General features: G+C 36.6%; 3 protein-coding genes across 3 annotated transcripts; 2 read left to right on the forward strand and 1 right to left on the reverse strand.

Annotated features, from left to right (window-relative positions):
• Positions 1–387: 387 nt before the first annotated feature.
• Positions 388–9,074, forward strand: LOC131770219 (serine/threonine-protein kinase 24-like). The gene is made up of 12 exons (XM_059085936.2): positions 388–676; positions 909–988; positions 2,392–2,542; positions 3,310–3,366; positions 3,878–3,986; positions 4,146–4,303; positions 4,776–4,961; positions 5,458–5,606; positions 5,861–6,002; positions 6,656–6,733; positions 7,516–7,652; positions 8,265–9,074. The coding sequence occupies exons 1-12, from the start codon at positions 656–658 to the stop codon at positions 8,266–8,268; spliced, it is 1,272 nt and encodes a 423-aa protein (XP_058941919.1). The 5' UTR covers positions 388–655; the 3' UTR covers positions 8,269–9,074.
• Positions 9,075–10,070: 996 nt separating this feature from the next.
• Positions 10,071–13,951, reverse strand: LOC131770214 (TM2 domain-containing protein 3-like). Its single transcript, XM_059085927.2, has 5 exons — positions 13,594–13,951; positions 13,132–13,224; positions 12,670–12,736; positions 12,018–12,093; positions 10,071–11,666 (listed from the first exon to the last, which is right to left on the reverse strand). Exons 1-5 carry the CDS (start codon positions 13,924–13,926, stop codon positions 11,498–11,500), a joined length of 738 nt encoding a protein of 245 aa, XP_058941910.2. The 5' UTR covers positions 13,927–13,951; the 3' UTR covers positions 10,071–11,497.
• Positions 13,952–14,019: 68 nt separating this feature from the next.
• Positions 14,020–24,682, forward strand: LOC131770208 (V-type proton ATPase catalytic subunit A). The gene is made up of 17 exons (XM_059085920.2): positions 14,020–14,211; positions 14,342–14,385; positions 15,416–15,500; positions 15,812–15,877; positions 16,144–16,187; positions 16,714–16,815; positions 17,489–17,626; positions 17,808–17,864; positions 18,193–18,287; positions 18,901–19,063; positions 19,979–20,087; positions 20,408–20,530; positions 21,278–21,456; positions 21,765–21,908; positions 22,808–22,867; positions 23,047–23,313; positions 23,551–24,682. Exons 1-17 carry the CDS (start codon positions 14,127–14,129, stop codon positions 23,641–23,643), a joined length of 1,854 nt encoding a protein of 617 aa, XP_058941903.1. The 5' UTR covers positions 14,020–14,126; the 3' UTR covers positions 23,644–24,682.
• The last annotated feature ends 1,440 nt before the right edge of the window (positions 24,683–26,122 follow it).

The following is a 26,122-nucleotide window of genomic DNA, read 5'->3' on the forward strand; positions in this document are numbered from 1 at the left end:
ATAAAATTTTGACTCTGCAATGGTCTTACTATCACTTTTCTTGTTTGAGGTTTTAGTTGTTTCGTTAAAAATTATTAAATGAGACGGTTTTTGCTTCGCGGCCTAGTATATTTTCTCGCTCATTGATTGTGAAAAAAAAAAATCAAAATTTTTTTCTCGGTTTGATTCTAATTACCACTTCTTTAAACTGGAACGCAAGCTCGAAGGGCGTCCAAGGAAAATGATTGATACTTCATTTCCTTAGATGCTTTCTTTGCCTGTAGAATCGGCACCAGGCAAAGGTGTGCGAATGAAGTACCTTTTCATATGGGGCCATTTGAGGTGGGGCTATTTACGAATTACTTCCGTCACGTGATATGTCCTTATTTGTATACTGGTTCTCAGCCGAGCGCGACACTATAGTAGAATGGCGGTCTTCGTTTTGGAGGGAAGTGAAACTCTACTCGGGGCTTTCTTGGGGAAATGCCTGCGGAAAACGCAAATTTTTATTTAGAAACATATCATATAGTTATCGTTGAATGCATTGTGATGGTTTGGCTCTTCCTACATACTCGAATTTAGCCACGAAGGCGGCATTAGTTTAGGGCCAAGAAAGTCAACACGATCTGAAGGACATTTTACATGAATTGTTCCGGTAACGGCAATTGCTTTCTTCATGGCAGCACATAATAACGTGGTAAGAATCGTACTTCTTTATTTCCATGGACAGTGCTTCTTAGTAACTGTCATGGTATGTTCATTCAATAGCAACTGGGCCTTAACTTCGTAAGCTCGTATTAACATTGGAAGGGAATTCCCGGTATACATACAAATTTTAATTTGTCAATTAGAAAGTTGCTACACACACCTTTCTCACGCCTTGAATAGCGTTATTGTGTGATTAAACATTTAATTCATTGAAATTTTAGGGCATGAAGGCAGACCCAGAACTACTCTTTTCAAAACTTGAAAGAATTGGCAAAGGCTCTTTCGGTGAAGTGTATAAAGGGTAAGTCGAAATTTCGGTTAATTTACATGTGTAGCTCCGAGCGAAGTTTCCTTCCTTGTGGATAATTTATTTTGGCGAGATCTTATAGCACTGTGTAAATGATATCAACCATGTGCTGCAAGGTTTTATACTTCTGTAGCACAAAAAAGTATATTTGCATAGAAGGTCAGTCGATTGTGGTCTGAAGATAACGTATCTTTTCAACGTGTTAACCAGAATGTAAATAATGATTCATTTTTTGCATGATAATGTTCCATATCTAACTTTCCTACATTTTCACTTTCGTCGAAATTCTCGTCAGCGGAAAAATTAGAAACAAATGCTTGCTTTTAGCTAAGTGAAATATCAGAGTAATACTATGTGTACATGAACGTATTTGGTTCTGTGAAGCTGATATCCACCGTTAGCAGTTTTAATCTGCATTATGATTTAAAATAATGACGCAACATTTGCTGGCAAGAGGAGGAAATCACTGTCATGGAATTTGAATTTGATAATGGTCTCCATTGCTTACCTTGCACTTGTTAGAATTTTGAGTCACTGTTTATGGTGCCTCACTTGTAAATTATCAGTTTTTTTTTTTTTTTAAGTTTTCCCTTCTCAAAGATGTATACTGGTATATTGATAACTGGATTGATAAGTTGTTTCAGTGCCTGTGAGGTTCACCCATTTGAAGTAATGTTTTCATGTAAACTTTGATCAACCTTTTGCCTAAATTGTTCAAGTTACATAGAACTGTTGTTGTATCTCGTAAATTTCCGTAACTACTGAATCACGAGAGTGTGACAAGTCAGTTCATGATTAATGGCCACTCAAAGTGCATGCTAATCATTCCAAATAAGAGCACAATCAAACCAAACAAACACCAAATCTTAAGTGAAACACTTTCTTATTTAAGACAAACTTGTAAATTTGTCGGTGTCAGTCTAATACTCTGTCCGTTGAAGGGAGTGATCTGAACATAACCTCTAACTGCACAGAGCATTCTGCCTATGCCAGTTACTTGTGTAAATGTGAATGCTGAATATACCTACAGCAGTAATAATGGTTTCCCTTAGTTTAAGCATGACAAGTGAGAGAAATTTTCAAACTGCTTGAGCAATTCTTTACTTGTTGAATTTTCAAGAATTCCAAGTGGGTTTAGGCAGTAATTAGAGGTACTGCTGGTGGTAAATTTTTACAGGATATCCCCCTTAAAAGGGAGCACTGCATTCAATTTAGAAACTGCTTGTATCTGGGTTTCTTTTCAATCTTATTATGCTCATTTTCCCATACTCTTTATCACAATGTGAACTTTTTCAACTTGGTTTGAAAATTCTACATTAAATGCAGATTTCAATATGTAACTTCATTCCCTCCACCTGTCTGTGTACTTAATTCTTTACTTTGTTTTGTTTTGACAGCATAGACAATAGGACAAATGCAGTTGTTGCCATAAAAATTATTGATTTAGAAGAAGCAGAAGATGAAATTGAAGACATCCAACAAGAAATTACAGTGCTGTCTCAGTGTGACAGTGCATTTGTCACAAAATACCATGGTTCATATCTTAAGGTATATTTCTTTCTTGTTAGAGGTCACATATAGCTCTGTTTGATGTGCAATTTTTCTTTGTTTTAATAGTTCCAAACTAGTAACAAGGGGTAGTCTATGTTAGGGAAGATGGCTGAAAAAAAAAGTGTGAAAGAGTTGGCACAAAAATAAAAATTGTAGAAAGAATGCAGTATTACTCCATACCCATGGCACATGACCAACCACTCAGCTGTCTGAAACTGTGAACTGCTAGTTTTCTATGCAACTAGTTGAAAATGGCTAGTGGCTAGAAGTTGACTGGTTTTTTATCATCACGTGTTTTAAACCAGTACTTGAGGAGCAAATTTTGTTTCAAGTTGAAAAAAATCTCATAATAGTTTTCAGAAGAACTTGTACCTTCTGTAGCTAATATTTTCACAAATTGACCTCTAGACAATTGGCTTTATGTGCACTGTAACTTTGAAAGGGAAACAAGGCTCTGTAGGAAGCTGACTCAAAACAGAAAATTGTACTGGTAGCTTTTTCCCATGCTAATCAGGCCTTTGTGACAAGAAGAAAACACTGAAACATTGTTTAGAATGACAAGAAGACTTCCATTTTGATATTGATTGTCATTAGACAATAGTGCAATAAGGCTTTTTATTCGTGTTTGAGCCACAGCATGGTTCTTCTTCTGAAGAAATAGACACTTTGATTCCTTAATTCAAACTATCTGTCCTGGATGGCAAGGAGTGTGGGTGGTTTGCCAACACCAGTATAGTTTATTTAGCATGTCTTTTTGTTACCAGGGAACAAAGCTATGGATTATTATGGAATATCTTGGAGGAGGATCAGCTTTAGATTTGGTAAGGAAGATGTACTTTAAGAGTTCATTCTATACTTCTATATTTCATACATGTAGACAAATTTCTTGTGGCATAAATGCATCATAATGTTTTTAATGTATGTATGCAACAACACTAATGAGGTCAACATCACATCATTATGCAGTATTCACATCTCAAAATTGCAATCAGCTCTCAATACTATTTGTTATAGTTTAGTAGACAACATACAATACAGTAAGCTTTTAATCATAGTATGTGTGAAGTCTTTAATGTAATACATAGGTATCTTGCTCGTTCAACTGTCTGTTTATTGATCTTTTTTTACACACATCCCAGAATTCCCAAATTTGTTAGATTAGGTTGTTTAGGTACCATGCAATCCTTCTCAGTTAACTCTCTTTCCTTCTGTTAAGACCTTGCTCTTCTCAGAAATATGTTGAGATATTTTACTGGAATTGTATGGTGCACTTTCCCATTTTGTCTGTTCAGCTGTACAAAAAATTCCTTGCTCTGATTTGTTTATCATTAGATGAAAGCTGGCACATTTGAAGAATTTTACATTGCAACTATCATTCGTGAGGTTCTAAAGGGCCTTGATTATCTCCATTGTGAAAAGAAGTTGCATAGAGATATTAAAGGTATGTCAGGATTATCCATGAAGAAAGTTTCATGTACAGTACTTGTATATTAAGTGTACCTTTTCCTTTTCTAATCAATGCATTAGTAGGTGTTATGCAGCTGTTTTGATCCATTTTTTGATAGTTGTCTGAAAGGTTGTTCGTTTCTTGTTTACTTAGCGGCTAATGTGCTGATGTCAGAAAATGGTGATGTTAAGTTAGCTGACTTTGGTGTGGCTGGACAGCTCACAGACACATTAAACAAAAGAAATACTTTTGTTGGAACACCATTCTGGATGGCTCCAGAGGTGATCAAACAATCTGCTTATGACTCAAAGGTATAATTGCTTTGCTTGTCTTTATCTCAACTATAGCATGCTTACACTGTAAGATTTGTCTAAAGTTGGACTTATGTGCAGCTGTACACACATGCCAATTCCATAGTTTGATGTATGTTTTCCAAAATAGACTAGCTTTTATCCGCAATTTTTTAAAGCATCTGATGTAAAAAATTAACTGTATTTAACTCTTGAATTTGCATGTGCATTTTAAACAATTGCCTAATAATTCAGTGAATTAACTCTACAGCTCCTAAGATCTGATTGTTAATTCTCCGCTTTAGCTGTTACACATGTCCTTGTGAAGTATTCAGAATTTGGAGTAAGATCAAGTGAAGAACTTCTACCTGATAATATTGAATGTTCTCATTACTATTTGCTGGGTAATGTTTGGATATGATAGGAAGAAGTTACATGTTTATCACTTATGGGAGTTAAAAGGTTAATGTTAAAAAAATCTATTTTTTTGTAGGCTGACATCTGGTCTTTGGGAATTACTGCAATTGAACTTGCGAAAGGAGAACCTCCTAATTCAGATCTTCATCCCATGAGAGTTTTATTTTTAATACCAAAGAATAACCCTCCAGAACTGACTGGAAACTTCAGCAAAGCATTTAAGGAGTTTGTTGCTATGTGTCTTAATAAAGATCCTAGTGATGTGAGTGTATTTTGAACCATTTGATTCCCTAATCAGAAGGGTTTTGCTATACAGGCCTGTTTCTCATGCTCTACTGACACTCACAAGGCCCTATAGAGTTATCAGTAAAGACATTTGCCTTCGTAAAGCAATGGGATACAACATGTTTATGAAAATTATTGAAGGTTATCTTTCAGTATTTTTCATAGACTCTCTTGACAGTTTTACAGAGTCCATTTAGTACAAAGTGCACTGTGGAAGGGAGAATGCTATGTAGTGTGAGATACTGTTCTTACTTAGCACTTAAGTAAAAATGAAGGAAGAAAAATGGATTAGCATTCCATCTTCAAGGCGAGATAAAATCACAAAGCTAACAAAACAAAAAAGAAAGAAAAAATAACAGTGACAAGGAGGCCAGAGATGTGTGCTCTTTTTCTGGAAGCTTTTATCATTTTTAAACATGTAGAATGTGCACTGTGTACCAGACAATTTATCCTAAGCATTTATTTGTCCACAGAGACCTACAGCAAAAGAGCTTTTAAAGCACAGATGGATTCGAACTGCAAAGAAAAATTCATACCTAGTGGAATTAATAGAAAGGTATAAAAACTGGAAACAGAAATGTCGAGATGATGACGATAGCAGCTCAGGAGAGGAAAATGAAGAGTAAGTCATTTTTCTTAATTTGTCATCTTTTCACCTTTGCCATTGAACAGAATACTATGTATATGTGTGTTGTGGTATTTTTAATTTAGTAATTTCAGGTAGATGGCACATTGTTGTTTAGGTTGGAAATTTATAATCAACCTCTTTTCACCAAAGTGCCTCTTAAATATGGTCAAAAGAAAAAAAGAGAAAAAAAAATGGCCAAGTCAGGGGTAGTAGTTTTTTTTTACTGTTACTGTGGTCATCTTTTACAGAGATGGAAATAGTTCTGGGGGAACCTCTAGGTGGATTTTCCCTCCTGAGAAAAATCCTTTTGTTGGAGGAGAAGGTGAATCATCACTCAGTCATGAAAATGACTCCACAGCAGCACAGTTGAATAACACAAATACTTCTGAAGTAAGTTTTCTCCTTCTTCTCTGTTGTGTCTTACTACTGTATTTATACTCATGACATTTCAATTTTATGAGGTAACAATGTCACTCAGGGTTCAGACGGGTCCTGGAAAACCCGAATAGTCCTGGAATTTTATTTCGACATTTTGCAGGACTTGAAAGTCCTTGATAAAGACAACAGGTCTGAAAAGTCCTCGAATTATGTTTAATTCAAACACTAATTTTTTTTCAAAATTTACATTATAGGAATTGTATGTAGAGCATATGAGGAGAACTAATTTTGAAATATTTGGAAATTAAATGATTTAAAGTTAAATTTGGAGTCCCTGAAAAATCAATCTGAGTCCTGGAAAAGTCCTGGAAATTTGTTTCTGAAAAAGGGTACAAACCCTGCAAGAAAATACTGCCCACAACAGCACTATTGAATAACAAAAAAAAAAAAAACACCCCCAACCTCTACCAACCTCAAAACTTTAATTCAACTGAAAAAAGTGATTTTTTTACTCATTTTGTTTTGGCAAAATAATGTTACTACTGTGAAACTTATTTTAAGGGAAAGGACAGTCAAAGTTGATCCAAATATGTTGGAGTCCGAATAAGTTGCACTCCTTTTTTGTGGTACAAGTACTAACCTTGCTTCTGTGTTTCAACTTTTAGGTACCAAAAGACAAAAGTAAAGGAGAAAAACCTCCATCAAAATATTTATCAACCGTTTTGTTACCAACACTGACCAAGGTAAGCATATGCAACGGTTTTTTTTTACTTGTCTTGCGTAACATTCTCTACAGCATTGCTACAGGATGATCAGTCTCTCTCGAGGAATTAAGTTATTTCGCCAACACCTTAGATCGAGAGGGAAACTGTAGGAGAGATCTTAGTGTGGATTAACTGATTCCATACTGGTAATTTTGTTGGGGAAAAACTATTCATTCTCATTGGCTGAGTGAATTGCCGTTCTCAGATAGCACAATGTACAAGGGAGGTATTTCGGTTGAAGAGAAGGTAACAAACTGGTTAGTAGGGCTTTGAACTTTTCTTGCAGCTAATGAAAAAACACGTTGAGAGAATTGATTTTTTTATGGAACACATTCGTTTTGACCGAACGCCCAACTGCATTTGCTGGGTATGGACAAAATTATTTTTGTGTGTTACTGGCGTGCTTTGCTTCTGCATACTTATGAAAAGCTATCTCAACATAACAAAAATAACAAGCGATTACTTGATTTTTCTTGTGCAATTTGGAACAAATGAGAACTCTTAATTTTGTTTAAGACTACGGATTGCACTCACCCTACGGGCTCGTGGAATTTTGTTTTTGTCTTAGTGGTTATTTTTTCTAATTGCATTTAAAAGCCTGTGATTTACTGCTTATATGTAAATTCCCAAAATTAAAACTTCGGTCTTGTCTTAAACACGGCTCGAGTTTAAATATGGAATTATATGCAATAACCCTATGTTATTCATTATGAGAGTAAAGAAATCTTAGTGACAGTGTTCGTATTATTTTCTTTCTGCAGCTAAATAAAAGTCAAGGTGGCCAGGGACGATCTGTAGAGCATCTTATGGATGCATTTAAATCAATAGAGACGACCTGTCCAGGCTTTAGTGACAACTTTGTAGAAAAGATTGTAGAGAATGTAAAACGGTCTAAAAGGTCAGTTGTAGGTTTGGAATTTTGCCATCTGACAGAATTATCAAGGTTGATTGGACCTGAAAATGTACCCGTACAGTCTATACTTCTTCCGCTGGGTTTAAGCTGCATTTGCACTAGCACATTATTGTCATTGGCAAGGGGATTGTTCTTGGAAAATTTAGCGTGGTGTCCCTATCTTTAAACTAAGCTACCAGATTTTTAGGAAGGTTTTGAGGGAATTTATTACATTTGGTAAACTGATGTGTCCCCTGCAGTAGCAGTGACCCAGCACATAATGACAGGAACATGACCAACGGGCCGAACTGAACGACGAAACTTTACCGACGGGTCGAAAACGACCAATCTCAATTGAACACATCTCCTTTAGTCACATACACAATGCCCAGTAACGTTGCTACAAAACCAATGAATCAGTCTTTGCAAACCAGAATTGACTCTGATGATGACTTCCGTCCAGGTTGTCAAAGCGTCAGTTACCGCATCAACGGACATCAGTCCGAGAGTTTTTTTTTTTGAGGGTGGAGTGGGTGGGGGAGCTTATTGGAAAGTTAATGCTCAAGCCGGGAGGTGCGGATTAAACCGAATCTGACTTAAAGTTTGGTCATTCTACAGGTGATAACAAGATCAAGAACAAGAACGCAAGGGACCACTTTGTACAAGTCGCGCGATCACTTCATCAGCTTTAACTTATTCCTTGTTAAAAGATAACATAACTTTTATCACAGAACGTTTTAGAAAGAGAAATTGTACAGTCTAGCGTATCGCTTTTTTTTTTTTTTCATAAAGTCGAATGAAAGTAACAAACCAATCCTAAATAGAGTTTAACACGTTTTGTAAAAAGTTAATCAGTAATCAAGAATGCAAAGAAATTCTAGATCACAGTATTTTAGGTGTTCCTTGCTTAGATTTCAGCTTTGGAAAAAACAAAAATATTTCTTAGCTTTGTTTTGTGTATTCTGTCGCCATTGCGCCATTTAATTGTTTCTTTGTTTGCTCATGAAAGAGCACTGAAGATATGTGCAGCCTCTCACTATCATCAGTCCAGGGTTTGAAATCTTTGTAAACTTTTTCTTTAAAGCATTTCTATTTTGTTCGTATATCATTCAGACACCATTACAACAGTTTTGGTACAACATGTAAGATGTACTTTGTAATGCTTGCGTCACGTAACAGCTCAAGACCCTTGCTGTCTGTTATTATCCAAACGAAACATGATCACCGAAATAGCTTGTTTTCTCCTGGGTTTGTACCCCTCCAATGTGAGATTAAAAATTAGAGTTGCGAAGGACTGCAAGAGATCAGAAGACGGGAAAATAATAAAGATAATGAGGGTTAATATTTGCTAAATACTGGTAGTGTTTGCAACACTTCTGTTTAAAATTCTTGATCGTCAGTAATAAAAACTTCTTGATGTCTCCACGAGTTTCTGCACGTTGGTTATACCATGGTTGATATAGCGCGCTAACTTTTAATTATGAAAGTAAGAAATACCAAATACTTTGCATTTTACAAATTTCTTTGAACAAGGCGAATTGTTCAGAAATCGTGAATAACATTTCCTTTAACTGAATTTACAGCATCTAAAGACTGAATGGTCGTGGTTGCTGTCGACACGTGAAGAGTGGCAAGATGGGCATGATTCACTTCATGATAGCAGCCTTACTCTACTTAAATGGGAGAGTCTTTAAGGAAAGAATCTGTAGATCCTTCCACTCTCTAGTGGAGTTAAATTATTGGGTTTGCCGGATTGCCTGGGTCAGGTAACATGAAAATATGATAGCACTTGCTAACAGGGAAAATCCAGAAAAAAATGAAGTGAATTTAGGCACTGTACCTTCTGGCGCCTTCACACTGCTTCAGCTTTTCTCGGTTTCAATAGCATGAAGCGACTGGAAGTTTTGCAAATGCTACTTCCTCTAACATTTCGTCAAGTATCCCTAAAAGTTTTTTGGTAACTATTAATACTCTTAGGCGGAGAATTGTATTGAGAAAGTAAAATGTTTTACCCAAGAAAAGCACCGCGAAAAGTTTGATGGTAACTATTAATACAATTAAGCGGAGAATTGTAATGGGAAAGTAAAGTGTTTTACTCAAGAAAATAACGCAATAAATGGAAGCCAATAAACCGGCCTGCTGGTTCAGTACATCGGCTTCGCGTCCTCGACGAAATAAACGAATCTCGGCTCAGCGAAAGCAATGCATGTGGAGAACAAATTCTCCTAGTTAGGAAAATTCAAAGGATTGCAATTTGAGGTATGATCGAGACAAGGAAACCTATTTTTCTATCCACACCATCCGCTCTTTGCCCTCGGTAGTACGTGATAGCAGTACTGAAGCTTCAAATGCCAACTTGATCATCTTATAGAGCAGTACCATATCTTAAAAAGAAACCTCGTGCTGGAAAAAACGTAATACATATTCTGGTATTCTACACTTTATTCTGGTTGCACCTATGCAAAATTTTGAGTATCAAACATGTGCCTTAGAGGAAATTTAAAATAGGCAGACAGAGCTGAAGTTTTCTTAAGTTTATTGTTCGTTATCGAAGATAAAATCCTAACTATCCTCGTTCTTCTTCGTTTACTCTTACCTCTTTGAGTTTTCTACCGAAGCAGGCGATTATTTCAAATTCCATTTTATTTACGGGCAATTTTTCCCGATGTTCCAAACGACTTTAGATATTAAGACAGCTCTTTCCGAAGACAGTCCAGGGGGGCCCTGATGGATTCACGAAATTTGGTTCAAAATATCGTTATAATATAACTTCAGTGTAGTGCCTTTTAGGGTAATTTGGAAGTCTGATTCACCATGGTAATTATTTTTCCCAGAGTGTTGCTGTCAGATCTCTTTTAATCTTTGTTTGGCTGCTGGGATCCACATTTAATTTTCATTTGGAGGAGTCAAAATCTGATTGAAGCAAACGAGTCTTGTCAGAAGTCCTTCTCTGAAATTGGCGGTCAATGCAATTCCATAATTACAAGTAGGCTGACACATAACTCAAAATTCTGGCCTGTTCGTTATAGAGCAGGTTACAACAATTATCCTCCTCCCTTTACAACAATATTCAATGTATATTTGCCACCTAAAACTAAACCGTTTAATGTCTGTGGTACCAAATAAATCTAAGCTTTAGAGACGGAGCTACTCATTGCACTTTCAAAAACAGTTATTGGGCAACAAAAAGAGTGTATAAGCATTAACTATTTTCAGCTTAGAAAGGGCAATATGATTCTTTCTCATGGCAAATCAAAGCAAATAAAGTGATGCCTAACATTTCACACTAAGCGTTGACAAAAATGCTCTCTTAAATGACCAAGCATGGCAGTAGTACAAGTCATCTAAGTCTTCCATGAAATGGCTGTATAGTGGCATGAGAGCACATAATAAAAATACAACAGCAATTCTGAGGCCAGTAGTTCTAGTTTTCTAAGTAGAGTTTAATGTAACACATGTAAAGAGATGGTTCTTATGCTCAACATGCAATTTTGTCCTGAGATGTTACTGCAGCAAGTTCTCATAATGCAAAATAAGGTACCACATTTATGGATCCCTTTCCACTTGCAGAGCTGCCTTAATTTACTTTAGACACTAACCATCCATGGGGGATGTTATGGACTTGTATGTTCCAGACTATTAAGATGGCACCAAATCTCAGAAGGCCCAATCATGCCCACATTTCAAAGCCTTTGCACCACCCAAGCAGTGTGTCCCATATCAGTCAAGAATGTTAAGTGAGAAACATCCTCTGGTCCTACCCATCCATAAGGTCCACAAATGTCTACACTCACTGGGCTTCAAGACTGAACAGCTTTTTCATTCCTTGCAGAAATGCTTTCCTTCCAAGACTAAAATATGTAGAGTGAACCATCCTCTGGTCCAACATATCCTATAATGATGAGTATAAGGTCCACAAGGGTCCATACTCCAAGGCCCCCAAAGCTAAACAGCTTTCCAAGACCCTCTCTCCAATGTCCCAAATAAAAGCGATCCACACCAAAGCCCCCTAGAGTCAAGCTGCAAATGCAAATATGACAAATTTGAAAGTCAAATTAATTTTACAATAACTCAATACAATTAAATGTTGGTGAAATCAATGCCCTCCTTACCATACAAAGACCCATGGTTAGAGTATGTGGCCTCTCACAAATCAGTTCCAAAAACTGAAACAGGGATGATTAATTTATGCTGTCCATACTTTACCCTTTCATTCCATTTTCCATGACTACAGACAAGGCATATCACTCCAAGGTCTCTCTGAAACCTTATTGTAAACCTTCTCTGACATAAGTCTTATTTTTCTTTTCTTCACAATAGCAGCAATTCTTAGCCCTGATTCTCTCAAAAGGATAATCACTAGTCTCTAACCTTAATAATACAGCAGTTGACCACCTGTATCCTGATGTCCAGTTACACAACAGTGATTTTGAGAATGTACGATTACCTAGTCAAGATGAAAGAAAAAAAAGATATTAAAAGTAATTCTGTTGACTGTACAATCTTGGTCTATACTCTTTCTTTCGTGAATGCATAAGCCATGCTTCTAATTTTTCTTTTGTTTTAAATTATTTACACTAGTTTTGAGTGTATAGATTAAGAGACAAAACTTTGTTCAAATTCATTTATGGTTAAAATTTTCACTGGCCTGAATGTTTATTTTAGCTTTGAATGTAACCTCCTTTGATTGAAACTGCAGTCTACTCAGGAAAATCTAGCCTTAAATATTGTACTATTGTTTGCAAAATAGATTTGCTTTTGCCTCGTGATATATCTGTGCAAATATTTTTACATAACTCCCTTAATGATTTCCATATCTTATATGATTATCAGAAGGTAAACATTATCTACTGCATGATTGGTTGAACTGCTCTCTTACATATGTCATTTTACTTTTATCCATAAATTTGTTTGTCTGCTCAACTGTTTGAAAATTCTATAATTTATCATTTTGAATTCATCATTTCGAACAGAGCAGAAACAGAACAGTTCATTTAAACTCAAAGTTACTTTAACAACTCACCAAGACAGAGGACATTGTCCTTTACAGTACAGTTTGTTTTGTACCTTTCTCTTGGACTGGAAACCACCTATATCAGACAAAGAAGATTCAAAATTCCATTTCTTTAAGCTCTTCAAACTTAAAATAAAAAGAATCACAAAACATGTGAAAGAACAATGCACAGAAACATTACACTGGTTTACATTGCAGAGGTCCCTGTATTGTTTACAACTGATGGACAAAGGCAATCTGTTTAATGCTAATAAATAAGATGCATGGTTAGGTTTTAGAAATATAATGACAAAGTCAACTTTCTTTGCCTAAGACCATCCTTATTCAACACTCATCAGGAAACTAGGCTTGATTACTGAGTATTGCTAGTCAGTGTATAGATGAGGGTATTGCTCTTCTTGTATGCTAGACATGTACTTCTACATTTTACTTTATGGATTTGCTTTTAAAAGGTTAACATGAAGTTCTTACCTTGCATCCTGACTGTTTTTCACATTCATATTGATTAGTTTGCAGTTGATAACAGTACTTGCAGGTGTAAATTTTCTTGAAAGTTCGAGGTCCCTGTCAATGAATCCATTCAATTTTTTAATTCTAATAACACAATTTGATCCATATTTTCTCTCATAGATCACTATGAATACCTGAGACACTGGTACTGTTAAAATAAATATCCTTTTTTCATTTATCAGTTCAGGTTTTATTTGCTCATGAAAGTAAAGACTAATACTTATTTACCTACAATAGAATAAATTACTTCATTGATCGATTGACTGATTCAGTATAATTCAGTTGATTACTTCAACAATTAAATAGAATTTAATCAAGCTATTACTCTTAAATATATCTTATTGCTACTTATAAAAATATGTTCTCATTAAGAAAGGAAGTTGTACTTTCACATGTGTACAAGCATACCTAGCTAATACGTACCCTGCATTTGATCAAGCTGTACACCACACATTGTGCTTCTGTGTCTTTCCCATATGTACACGAATAGTTCATAGTACAATTAATGCAAGAAGCACCGAGATCACGACAATAATGTCCATCAGGACACTCAATTTGTGATGAACCGTTCTCAGTTGCTGTTTGTGTAGGCGAAACTGACATTAAAATTGCAACTGATTGTGTACTTGAAACTGTAACTTGAATAGCTTGCGTAGCCTCGATACTTCCTTGGGCAAAAATTTTGTGCTGAAGAGCAATAATATCAATTATAAAAGCAGCTACAAGATGAAAATAAACCATTACGAAGTCCGCCATATTTTTCTGCTTAATAGAATGCGAAAAGTACCGGGCACGAGTAAGCTCTACTGGCCCCGAGAAACCCACGTGACTATTATATCACTTCCAAGATGGTGGGTGAACCTGCAACTTCCTCTTGTTTTTAGTTTCTAATTGACGGAGGGTAATTTAAATTAAATTGTGAGGATCTCTTCTCTAATTTTATCCAGGCCGGGGGAATGGATCTCGCGAAAAAGCTTCCCAAAATCAAAGATCAGGAGAAAGAGAGCAAGTTTGGATATGTATTCGCTGTGTCCGGACCCGGTGAGTGAGGACGCCATCAAATTCTCAAACCTCGCCAGCTTATTAAATATGCAGCGCAATTCCTCAACCTTTCCTTACTGTATATTGTTATGTTCTGTTCGCCTTAATTAATCTGTCATTTTTTTTGTAGTGGTCACGGCGGAAAACATGAGCGGAGCTGCCATGTACGAACTGGTACGTAAGTATAAAACACTCTCTGGCATGTAACCAACTCACAAAATCGAACACCAAACTAAGTATTGATATAACTCTGGTGATCCGATCAAGAATAAACAACATATCCATTTGAAAAAGATCAATTTATGCACACCTCCTCGTCGTCATATTTGAAATTCTTTTTTTGATGTAGACGTTTCCTGGGAAAAAAAATTTTATGAACTGTTGGCTTTTTCTGGAAGAACCTTCAGCTTTTCCATCTTATTATACAGGCTTGGTCTAATAGCTTGTGGGTGTACCACAAACTTCGCCATAGCTTCTGTGGATTTCCTGGGGAATAAATAAATAAGAAACGGGCTTAATATTCAATGGAATTATATACCATCCAGTAAGAGCAAAAGCAACACTCTTTATTGCATCACATTGAGCTGTGACGCTTGAGAGCCCCTTATATGCATTGAGATATAAGCATGAAACTGAGGCCATTCCTTGAAATTGCAACACTGCCCCTCTTACTTGGTGTCATACTTGAATGATCTTTGAAAATCAAACAATATGATTATTCCTTATGATGAAATTAGACAAATTAACCCTTTACACCCTAACTGAGTATGCATATTCCCCATATTCCCCAATGAGAATTAGCTTAACAATCCAGAACTTCTGTAGTTGTTGATCATTTCCATTATTCTCATGAGGTTAGTGTGTGATTCAGGGATGATATTGTAAGAAGAAATTAGTTGCTAGCGACTCTTATGGGTCAAAGGGTCAATAGCATATTTACCCCCCATCCCCTTCCTAGATAAGTCAGTGTGTCTTTTACATGTATTTCAATTACCAGGTTATTTTCTTGGACAGGGTAATGATACTGTATCTACTGTTAGGATGCCAGGAGTGAGATTGTCTAGGGAGAGTACAAGAACTAGGTTGATTTTCAAGGAATTAACAGAAATTCTGAGATCTCAGCATGTTAGAGACAGATTGGCTCAAATCCTAAATCATTAGTAATAAAGTATATGATTTCTTAATGTTTTTTTTTCTCATTAAGGTTCGTGTGGGACACAGTGAACTAGTGGGAGAGATAATCCGTCTTGAGGGTGACATGGCTACAATTCAAGTTTATGAGGAAACCTGTATCCAAGTTACTTGTATATGTCTTATTCTGTTTGCTAATTTCTGGTTGATTTATTTGTCTAGGGTATTATTTTGAAGCTTTGCCTTAGGCAAGAGTCCTTTTTTTGTGATTTGTTAGCTGGAAGCTTAGAGATGGTAAAAGACTTGGCATAATTTGTCCATAAATCATCTATAAATTGTGATTGCTGTGCAATGAATGGTATCATTGTGATTTGAGTTGAGGCTTTGTGTTGCCTCTCTGTCTATGTGTTATCAAGTATCTACAGTGTTTTACAGAGCAAACCAAGTTGTACCTTAACAATTCTAACAGCTGGTGTGACAGTTGGTGATCCTGTGCTTAGAACTGGAAAGCCTCTCTCAGTTGAACTGGGTCCAGGTAAGATTTGTTCTTCTAGATACCAAGACAGTGACCAAGACATACTTTCTCCTCACAATATCAATACATTATCAAGCAGACAAGTGATGAGAATAAGGGAAAATATCAGTTAGGGAACTATTGTCTGATCCAATACCAAATTCTCCATACTGACATCATAAGAACTGTATAGCAGACAGTAAGGAGAACTACTAGCGAGATCTCGGGGTTGAAAGAGTTAAAAGAGATCTTGCTTTAAATTTTTCTCTTTTTTAAATTATGACCAGGTATTCTTGGAAGTATCTTTGATGGAATTCAGAGACCACTCAAGGTATGAGTTGACTCTATAACTATCAGAAGTGATTCATATTAAAGTTGTTCTAACAATATCATTACATTATCCAGTAAACAGGTAATGAGATTGGGTAAACTTATCATAAAGATGGTATAATCTTAATGTAATACCAAATAGAAGTCTCTTGGAAATGTGTAGTGCACAGCTTGAAGAGAAAGGTACCAATCAACACTTGAGGAATGAAAAAATTAATTCTTGAAACCACCATGTGTAGCTCCATGTCTCTTAATTAGCCATATTTCCTTATTATTAGCCAAGCCTTTTCTTTTCAGTTTTACATCGTACATGTGAACAGCTCCACACCTTAAAATTTGGTTTTATCAGCACATGGTCAATTGTCACTGCAACATTGTTGAATTTGCTTCTGCCCCTGAGCTTAGCCATTTTGAAGGGCTTCCACTTTAACAGCTGTTTATGATCATATCATATTCTGAGGAAAAATTAGAATACAATGTAGTTGTGTTAGGCATATCTCACCACAAGGCCTCCTGTTTTATCTCAGGACATTAATGAAATGACAGAGAGCATTTACATTCCTCGTGGTGTCAATACAGATGCTCTTAATCGTAGTGTTTCCTGGGATTACAAACCAGAAGGATTCAAGGTAATCTTTTTGTTGTTGATGTTGTGGTTGCTGATGATAATGGCAACAGCAATGACATTAAGGGTGCATTGATATCTGATGCATATTCCGGTCAAGTTTCATCAGATCCGACAAATCTTCACAGTCTAATAATTTGTTTAAGTAGAGTGAACTAGTATAAAATCAAACCATGAGTTTTTGGCTTCAAAAAGACTCTTTCAGCTGTATCTCATCTTCTTTTTAAGATTTTATAATTTTATTTTTAGCAAAATAAGCGTTAATGCTTTCTCTACCTTTGGAGAGAAAAAACAGAATTTGAACATTATGACCAGATTTTGTTGACTGTAACCTTTGGTGAAATTTGAATCTTTTTATGTATGTCCTATTGCCTGTCACTCCTATCCATTCATCTGTTGCAAGCAAAGAAATGATCATTGCATGTGGACTGCAATTAAAGTAATTGCAGAAAACAAGCCTGAAAACAATACAATATAGGCTTCATCAGGACTCAGACCCATGCCTCCTAGATACTACATGTAGTTGGGCACTACAACCGAGCTATGAAGCCACACACTGGGAGCAATGCAAATTTTAGAGGGTTAGTCTTTCCCATAGGGGAATCTGATCACAACTTTTTAATGAAGGAGGACTGCGATCTGCAAAGAATTACCGTTTACTTTTTTGTTATTCATAGATTGGAGACCACATCACAGGAGGGGATTTGTTTGGTATTGTACATGAAAATACTTTACTAAACCATCGGCTTATTCTCCACCCCAAGGCAAGGGGAACAGTCACATATATTGCACCTCCAGGAAACTACAATATTACAGTAAGTACAAAGAACTGACAAATGTAAGGTAACCTTTGAGAACTGAAAGATGCATTGCATTAACTTTTCATTAGTAACTGCAGTCATGCAGAGAGAGAGAAGATATTAATTTTCAGAGAAGATCTTCGGTACCAACGTTAGAAAATAAACATAACCTCAAGGTTTTTTCTTTTAACCAAAGGATGTTGTGATGGAGACAGAATTTGATGGAGAGAAGACCCAGCATACTATGTTGCAGGTGGGTTTGTTACTGACCAGGATGTAACATAACCTATGTGTAATCGTTTAGGAAAACTAACTTGCTTATGCTCAGGATTATTAAAAGAGAGGCAAATTGGCCCTCCCCAGCTTGTAGTAGGATGCTGTAGGACAAATCTGTCACAGATCTTTAATTCCACATGATGTGTGTACTGTAAGAAATAATGTAACTGCTTGTGACACCTTTCTGAGTGACAGTAAAGAAATGAAATCTAGCTAGATCCTTGATTTTGGTAAAGGTTGGTGATGTCAATTCACAAGAACCTTAAGCAATTCAAAGAGTTCAAAGTTTCAGAACTTTTTTTCAGATTTGGCCTGTGAGACAAATGAGACCTGTTTCAGAGAAGCTGGCAGCCAATTACCCTCTGTTAACAGGGCAAAGAGTTCTTGATGCTCTTTTTCCGTAAGTACGATGTAGATGTATCTGTTTACTTGTTAAAGAATTGATCACTGGTTATATGAGGACTTGGATACATGAAGTGGGGAGACTTTAGTTTGAACAATAACAATCAAGCATGAATGGAATTTTTAGCCTGCTAGCAGGCCTTCATTCTAGTGCCAAAAGAGGCACTTTTTCTGCCCTCTGGAAGATTAAGACAAGTCAGGGAGAGGTTTGGTCACAGACCATTTGCGGGGTTGTGTTTCTGAAGGCCTCACTTTCCAGCAAAGAAAGAAATGCTTGCACTAAAATGTGTTTATAACAAGGGCCTTCATATGGAATTGTTAGCTTGGATAACTAATTGGTATTGAGGTGCTTTTTAACCTCAGTGCCTCAATTTCTAATGCTCTTCTTTTAAATTTTACTGAAATACTGGACAAAGTTTTTGTATCAGTGTAGTTCAGTACCCTAAAGGGAACTTAAGGCAGCCTCTTGCCTGTTGTATTTATTGGTTTCTTTTTCTCAAATCTCATTACTTTTGTTCCAGTATGTGAATGATGAAAATAGCCACTTAGTTTTGATTTTACTAACTGAAAGTGATGTATGATTTAAATCTTGAAATTTTAACATTTTCCAGGTGTGTTCAAGGGGGAACTACAGCTATCCCAGGAGCCTTTGGTTGTGGTAAAACTGTTATCTCCCAGTCCCTCTCCAAGTTTTCCAATTCTGATGTTATTATCTATGTAGGATGTGGAGAAAGAGGAAATGAGATGTCTGAAGTACTAAGAGATTTCCCTGAGGTAGATTGATTTGCTTTGTTTCATAAGCTTGTTTGTCCATTCACACATGAATCCTTTGACCCCCAAGAGTGACAAGCATCTAACTTCTCCTTACCATGTCTCCCCAAAATAACAGGTTAAGGTCAAGAGAATAAAGGAAATGATCACAAACTAAGGAAGCTCTTGATTGTGAAACAAATTCTCCTTTTCAGTACATTAGAAAATATATAGAGGACAGTAAGGAGAATATGCATACTGATGTTTGGGTCTAAAGAGTCAATAGGTTTTTTATTTATTTTTTTGTTTATTTATTCACTGTGGGTAATGATTGGTATCTGATCCTTTCACTCTCATGCGTGACGAAGAAATTTTTTCTCCTTACAGTATCAATACAATATAATGCAGGCAAGTTGATGAGAACAGCAAAAGTATAAACTAGGGGGTTTTCATTTAATCAAACTTCAAATTCTCAGAACAAACTTTATGAGAAATGTATGGGACACAGTAAGGAGCATTTTCATCCAGATAGTTGGAGTAAAAGGGTTAATTGCCTTGGTTTCATTGTAATTGATCAGGGGCTGTTCATCTTGTTCAGGTTTCCTTTAGGAGGGTCTGTGGATTTATTATTTTAACCCAGTTAATCAAGAAGTATGGTAACTGCATCTTTGACATATCAATTTCAGTGGCTTGTCAGTATTCCTGAAATTGATCAAGTGGTCATTGATTTTCGAATTGTACGTGTTTGGCCACGTTTGTGGAGTACTTTTGTCAACTTGTGACAAAAAAGAAAGAGAAAAACAAAACAAACGAAACTGCAGAAAATCAGTGTACTCCCAAGTATAAACCGCAGTCAATGACAAAATTATGAAGCCCTCTCTTAGATTTTGTTTGTTATCATGCTGAATAGATTGAAGACGAATCGATTTTTTTCTGCAGCTCACTGTTGAGATCGGCGGAGTAACTGAGTCCATCATGAAGCGCACAGCCCTTGTGGCCAATACATCAAACATGCCTGTAGCTGCCAGAGAAGCTTCTATTTACACGGGTAAGGTATTTGTTACAATAAGCGGACACTCCCTAAACCAACCTCTGTAATTTCTAAATTACCCTCTTTTAATTTCGCTCCATTTTCCAAACGGTACATTGAGGGATTGCAAGCATTTGATTATTTCCGTCTGTTCCTCGCGTGAGCCTACATGGTGCTGATTTAGTCTGTATCTTTCAGCTTTTTTCCACGTCCAAATATTCGTTTGACTTGTATTTCCCCTTTAAATACTAGTTTGACTAGTATTTCCGGTCCAAATACCAGTTTGACCTGTATTTCTTCTCCAAATACGAGTTTGACCGGTATTTCCTGTCACACAGGTATTACGCTGTCGGAATATTTCCGTGACATGGGTTATAACGTGAGTATGATGGCGGACTCCACATCTCGTTGGGCTGAGGCTCTTCGTGAGATATCTGGTCGATTGGCTGAAATGCCTGCAGGTATATGACTGTATTTTCACCGGTAGATCTGTTTACTGAATAAGATGAAGTATACTAGCAGGATCTGTTCTGATTGAGTGTCTTGCAAGGCGACCTTGAAAGGCTCTGCACGACAATGTGTCAATAAGAAAAGGGCTCTTTGTCTCCTAAGATTTTGTTTTATGAGCTCCTCTTAGAATTAAACAAACGACTGTTTCCAAACACTTTTTGAATCTCGGTAGCTACAAAAAGTGAACCTATATCAGGCTTTATTGAAATCTTATCATATAGATTGTAGCGCCAGTGAACAAGATGAAGCGAATCCTGTGTTCTGATTGGCTTACTGAGCAGGCACGATCGTCTCGGTCCATAAGAAACGCTGAAAAAGAAAAAAGAACTCGGCCAATATCCAGCCATCTTGATCTAACGCTTAGTCAATAATGTATATGTATTTTACGAGGTAGATGACTACCTCAGAATTGAGTTAACGTTAAAATAATGAGATTTCAGGATAGGAAAAAGATCGAAGCAGTTATAAACCTCAATGGTGACGAGCAATTACGCAAGGAAACCAAAAACTAATCAATGACAAAATTTTGACAAAGATTTTAAAAGATGCACAAGCCGCGTACAGACGGCAAGATTGATAGAAGTACACAACACAGAAGTACTTTTCAGTTTCTCCTTTAACTCGATTCAATCATTTATGGCCTTAAAAATTGATAATTCAATACCACGAAAATTGACGCGTATATTTTTCTATTACAGATAGTGGCTACCCAGCTTATCTCGGAGCCCGACTGGCTTCGTTCTACGAGCGAGCAGGCCGTGTTCAATGCCTGGGTAACCCACAGAGGGAGGGTAGTGTCACGATTGTTGGTGCAGTATCCCCTCCCGGTGGAGATTTCTCAGATCCTGTCACTTCTGCTACACTGGGTATTGTTCAGGTATTTGAGAAGGAATGAATCACTAAGAGCAGAAAATGAGATAACTTTGATACATTTTGAAAGAGGATTTTAAAACCTGGGGACGCACTAGAAATAACTTTTAAGGAATAACCTTGAGAATGAAACATTTATGGGATTTAGTTAATTGATTTTTTTTATGCAGATGCTTGAAAGGAATCCAAAACGGAACGGATATTGCAGAGTTTTTTTGACGATTCTGTGCTAACAATTTCTCTGGCCATTTATTCTCACACAATTAAGTAGGGTATAGACGTTAAAGAAAATATCATATTTTGTTTTTGCTTTAGGTGTTTTGGGGTTTGGACAAGAAGCTTGCTCAAAGGAAGCATTTTCCATCCATCAACTGGCTGATCAGTCACAGTAAATACATGAGAGCTTTGGATGATTTCTACGAGAAAAATTACCCCGAGTTCGTGGCGCTTAGAACAAAGGTAAAGTATTCTTTTTCCGCCATTATCAGGTCATAATGGTATATTACCATTTAATGTAAACATGGGGCTTCGCTGCGCGCTACAAGCTCCGCTATTAGTCGCTAAGTAATTATCACACCTTCAACGTAGGAGAAATTTTGTTTACGAGAGGAGATTGACATATATCTTCTCCTTAGAATATCATTACATTATTCAGTTAACAGGCTTCGAGAATAGAAATACTATTCATCTAGATTTTGTATTAATACAAATCCAAGTTCTCACACCTAATTTGTAGGAAATGCATGTCAGCCAAAAGGGAGAATTTCCAGTCAGTTTTTTGGAATTAAAATTTTAAATTTCACGACAAATTCGAGGCATACAACGGAGCTAAAGCGCGTAACTGGAAATTACAGTCGAGCCTGTTAAGAGCGGCACATTATTAAGTGGTCACACTGTATTAAGCGGTCAGTTTTTTAAGTACTTTTATTTTAACTTTCACTTCTATTAAGCGGTCGTGGTTCCCCTTAACTAAGTCCCAACAGCCTTCTTGTACCGTCCTTCACATGTATTTAATGTTCACTTACAGTGGGACCACTCAAACAAAATTAAAAATAATCTTTTAAGAAAAATTTAATCCATCTTCATCCTCCGAAATCAGTGTTGATAGTATTTTTGAGCGAGTTTTTGTTTAATAAGTGGTCATGTTTTTTTTAAAAGATTTACCCTTTCTTTACAATGTCCCTATTATGTGGCACATGTATTTAGCGGTCACGGCGCCATTCCCCGAAGGTGACTGCTTAATGCAAAAAAAAAAAAAAAATGAAGGCAGTCATTCCCAGATCTCTCCTTAAAAAGTAAGGTTTCCTATTAACTACAAGTTGAAGTATCTGGCGCTTGATTGTTATTTTTCTCGTCAGGTCAAAGAAATTCTGCAAGAAGAGGAAGACTTATCAGAGATTGTACAGCTTGTAGGAAAGGTTCGTAATAATTCCACTGTTTTGATTGGAAATAAAAAGAGGTGTTTGTCATCGTTCTTATTCTTTACAAGGAAAATATAAGTTGGATGTTTGTTCCATGTGAAGGAATCTGAGCACAAGTAATCTATGATTCTTAGATACTTTTTTATATTTTGGTTTTTTGCTTCCCTGTTTTTCAGGGTTCACTAGCCGAGGCAGATAAGATCACTCTGGAAGTAGCCAAGCTCATCAAAGATGACTTTTTACAACAGAATGGTTACTCATCTTACGATCGTTACTGTCCATTTTACAAGACTGTTGGTATGCTCTCCAACATTGTAGCATTTTATGATGCGGCACGGCACTCCGTGGAGGCCACCGCTCAGTCCGATAACAAGATTACATGGGCAGTCATTAAAGAGAATATGGGACAGATTATTTACCAGTTGTCAAGTATGAAGTTTAAGGTCAGTCTGACGTATGGAAATGGATTATTTTATTTTGATTACTCATTTTACAGATTTTTCAGATTCATTCTGTTTAGTTTCTATTTCTTTTCTCTTGAGAGGCTATTGCTCACATCTATCACCATATTCGCCAGACACAATGGCTCTTATGTTATAATGGATTTTCTCTCGAATGCGCGCAATAATGAAATGGATAGTTTTAAGGTGATAAATTCGTGTTCATTGCTTTCTTCGTAGGACCCTGGCAGTGATGGCGAGAGCAAGATAAAGGCGGACTTTGCAGAACTTAACGAACAAATGCAACAAGCTTTCCGTTCTTTGGAGGATTAGGAACTCACTTTACTTTTGAAATATGGACAATTACTTTTAATCAATTATCTCGCACAGAACTAAAATAGACAAAGAAAACAAGTAATCATAATATAAAATGTTACTCACCGAAAGGGAAGAGATCATACTTCTCATTTACCTCGTTTTCAAACTGTTGATTTATTAGACCTTTTTGAAATGATTAATAATTATGTGGTAGAGCAACCAATGTTAAAGAAACGTTGAAGGTGTGTCTGCCTCAGTCGATCTCACTCAGTATTAACTGAGGAACCTGCCTCAATTACGACTTCCATGGCAAAATATTGTGTGATCAATGGATTTTTGAAGGCAAAAATTAATGTCCTCATCAGTGAGGAATTTTTCTTTTTAGAATCGGTTGAAATGTATTATTAGTTATAAGCCAATTTCCGGTCAGAGTTATTTTCTCTCTTTTTCTTTCAATGTGTCACATTTCGATTTCTCTCAAGTCTTGTTAAAATGAAAAATTTCAAATCCAAATTAATATGAGTGGCTGTAGTTCAGACCTCGCTAAAATGAATGAGTTACGGGAAACTCATAAACAATGGAGTCCAGTAGGAAGCTCAGAAGTTAATTTTCTTGAGCCTCATAATCAAAGCCAAATATCCACCCAATAGTGTCGTAAACAGTGCCCGTGATTCTGTTCGTTAATGATTCATTCTTGACGTATCGATACATAGTTAAGGTTTACGACTTTTAAGTTTCAGAAGAAAGTGGGTTAAGATACAAGACACGCTATATACAATTTTCATTTCTAAATTGTATCATTCAACTGGCGCCTATAAGAGAGCATGATTAGTAAAGACCTAGCAAAAGGCATTCAAGTTATTCCAGCATCGTGACTGTTTTTTGTTGAGGTAGCCGCAATTTTATTGAAACATGATCGTATGGTGTATTTGTAACTCTAGGATCTTTTAATTATGATTAGTATTTGTTTGTCGCTTCTCTGTGAAGAAGTCGTCATTTGACCAATGAATTTCCTGTATTTAACATAATTAAATGTTTTTTCAAAGTCGAACAAGTTCCCTGGAGAACTGAATGTGTGAGGGGCGAAATGATCAAAGGTTTCCTCCTGGAATAAAAAAGGTTGCGCAGAGATTATTTCACCTCCCTCGGCTAGTTAAGAATACACCGGAGGCATTTTAACTACCACGATAACAGACGAGAGTGCAGGGAGATAAAAGCAAAAGGAAGGGTGTCTACAAAAGAGTGTGGCCTTACAGTGGCGACCTGATATCGAGACGAAGCCCTTTCATCAATCAGTGACCTCCGTCAGATCACAACAGTCGTTACTGAAAGCAATTATAATCATCAACTTCGTAGCCCTACACCCTTCGGAAATCCTCCCAGCGTCCTTAAAGTCACATGATGTGTACCACCGCTGTTTGTTCACGTGTCACGTGCACTGCGTTTTTCGAAGGGTTTCGAAGGTTTTAGCTTTGTTAACGTTAAAAGTTGAATTTCAGGCCTATTTTGTGGTCAAACGCTGACATTTTTTCCATATTGCATTGTATCGTTCAACTGGGCCTAACTTTTACATGTGCAACCCTCAATACTAACTCAAGAAAATTTATCCATTTGTTAGAAAATTGCATGGCCAATTTTTAAACTGCTCAGTGTAGCATCGGAAGTTTCCGTATAATCCCATACCATTCTCATTCATTCATTATTGTGTTCATGGTTGAGTTGCCGCCAACGCCGACGAAAATGTGTGAAAGAAGGAAAAAACCTGAGCCACGCAATATATTTGTGACCATAAGAGGTCTATGTTTGAAGCGGACAGTAGACTGTGCTTCAAGGGCAGATGGAAGATTCTGTAATTTGCTTCATCACCGCAGCGAAGCGTCTGCGTTAAAAACAGTAGGGATAGCTAACAATAAAATAAACAAAGACTTATTCTTTCTCTTAAACTTTTCTTTCATTTGGCTCGTAGGGAGGAACGGTTACTAAGCAGCATGATTATTGTTCTAGAAAATAATTAATTTCCTATCACGCCTTCGCACTTTACCTAATAGTTCCACCTTAATTTTCATTTATTTTGTTTGATCACGAAGCTGATGCAAACACTACGGGACGTTGACTTCACGAGTAGAACAAATTGTCATTTCCCAGTGAGTCGTCCTTAAAATTCGAACATTGACAACAAGCTAATGAAAAACAAGAATCGGTAACCCGCGAACAGGTCATGAAATTTTATGAACCAAATTCGAACCCTTTACCGATAAGTCAGAGAGTACGATGTATTATCCGCTGAGGTCAGCAAAAATGGAAGAAAAACTATGTTATCAACCGAATTCTAATAATTATTCAAAAAAAACAATTAAAAAAATGCTTCTGTGAAGACTTTCGGGTGACCAAGCGCTAATTGTGGAACTATGTTTACTAATGAATTTTCATAAGACTACAATGAAAGAAAAATATTTGAACGTGACCACCTTGTTTTACAAATTTGTCACCCTCT

Source organism: Pocillopora verrucosa, chromosome 6 (genome assembly GCF_036669915.1).
Source record: "Pocillopora verrucosa isolate sample1 chromosome 6, ASM3666991v2, whole genome shotgun sequence".
NCBI lineage: Eukaryota > Metazoa > Cnidaria > Anthozoa > Scleractinia > Pocilloporidae > Pocillopora > Pocillopora verrucosa.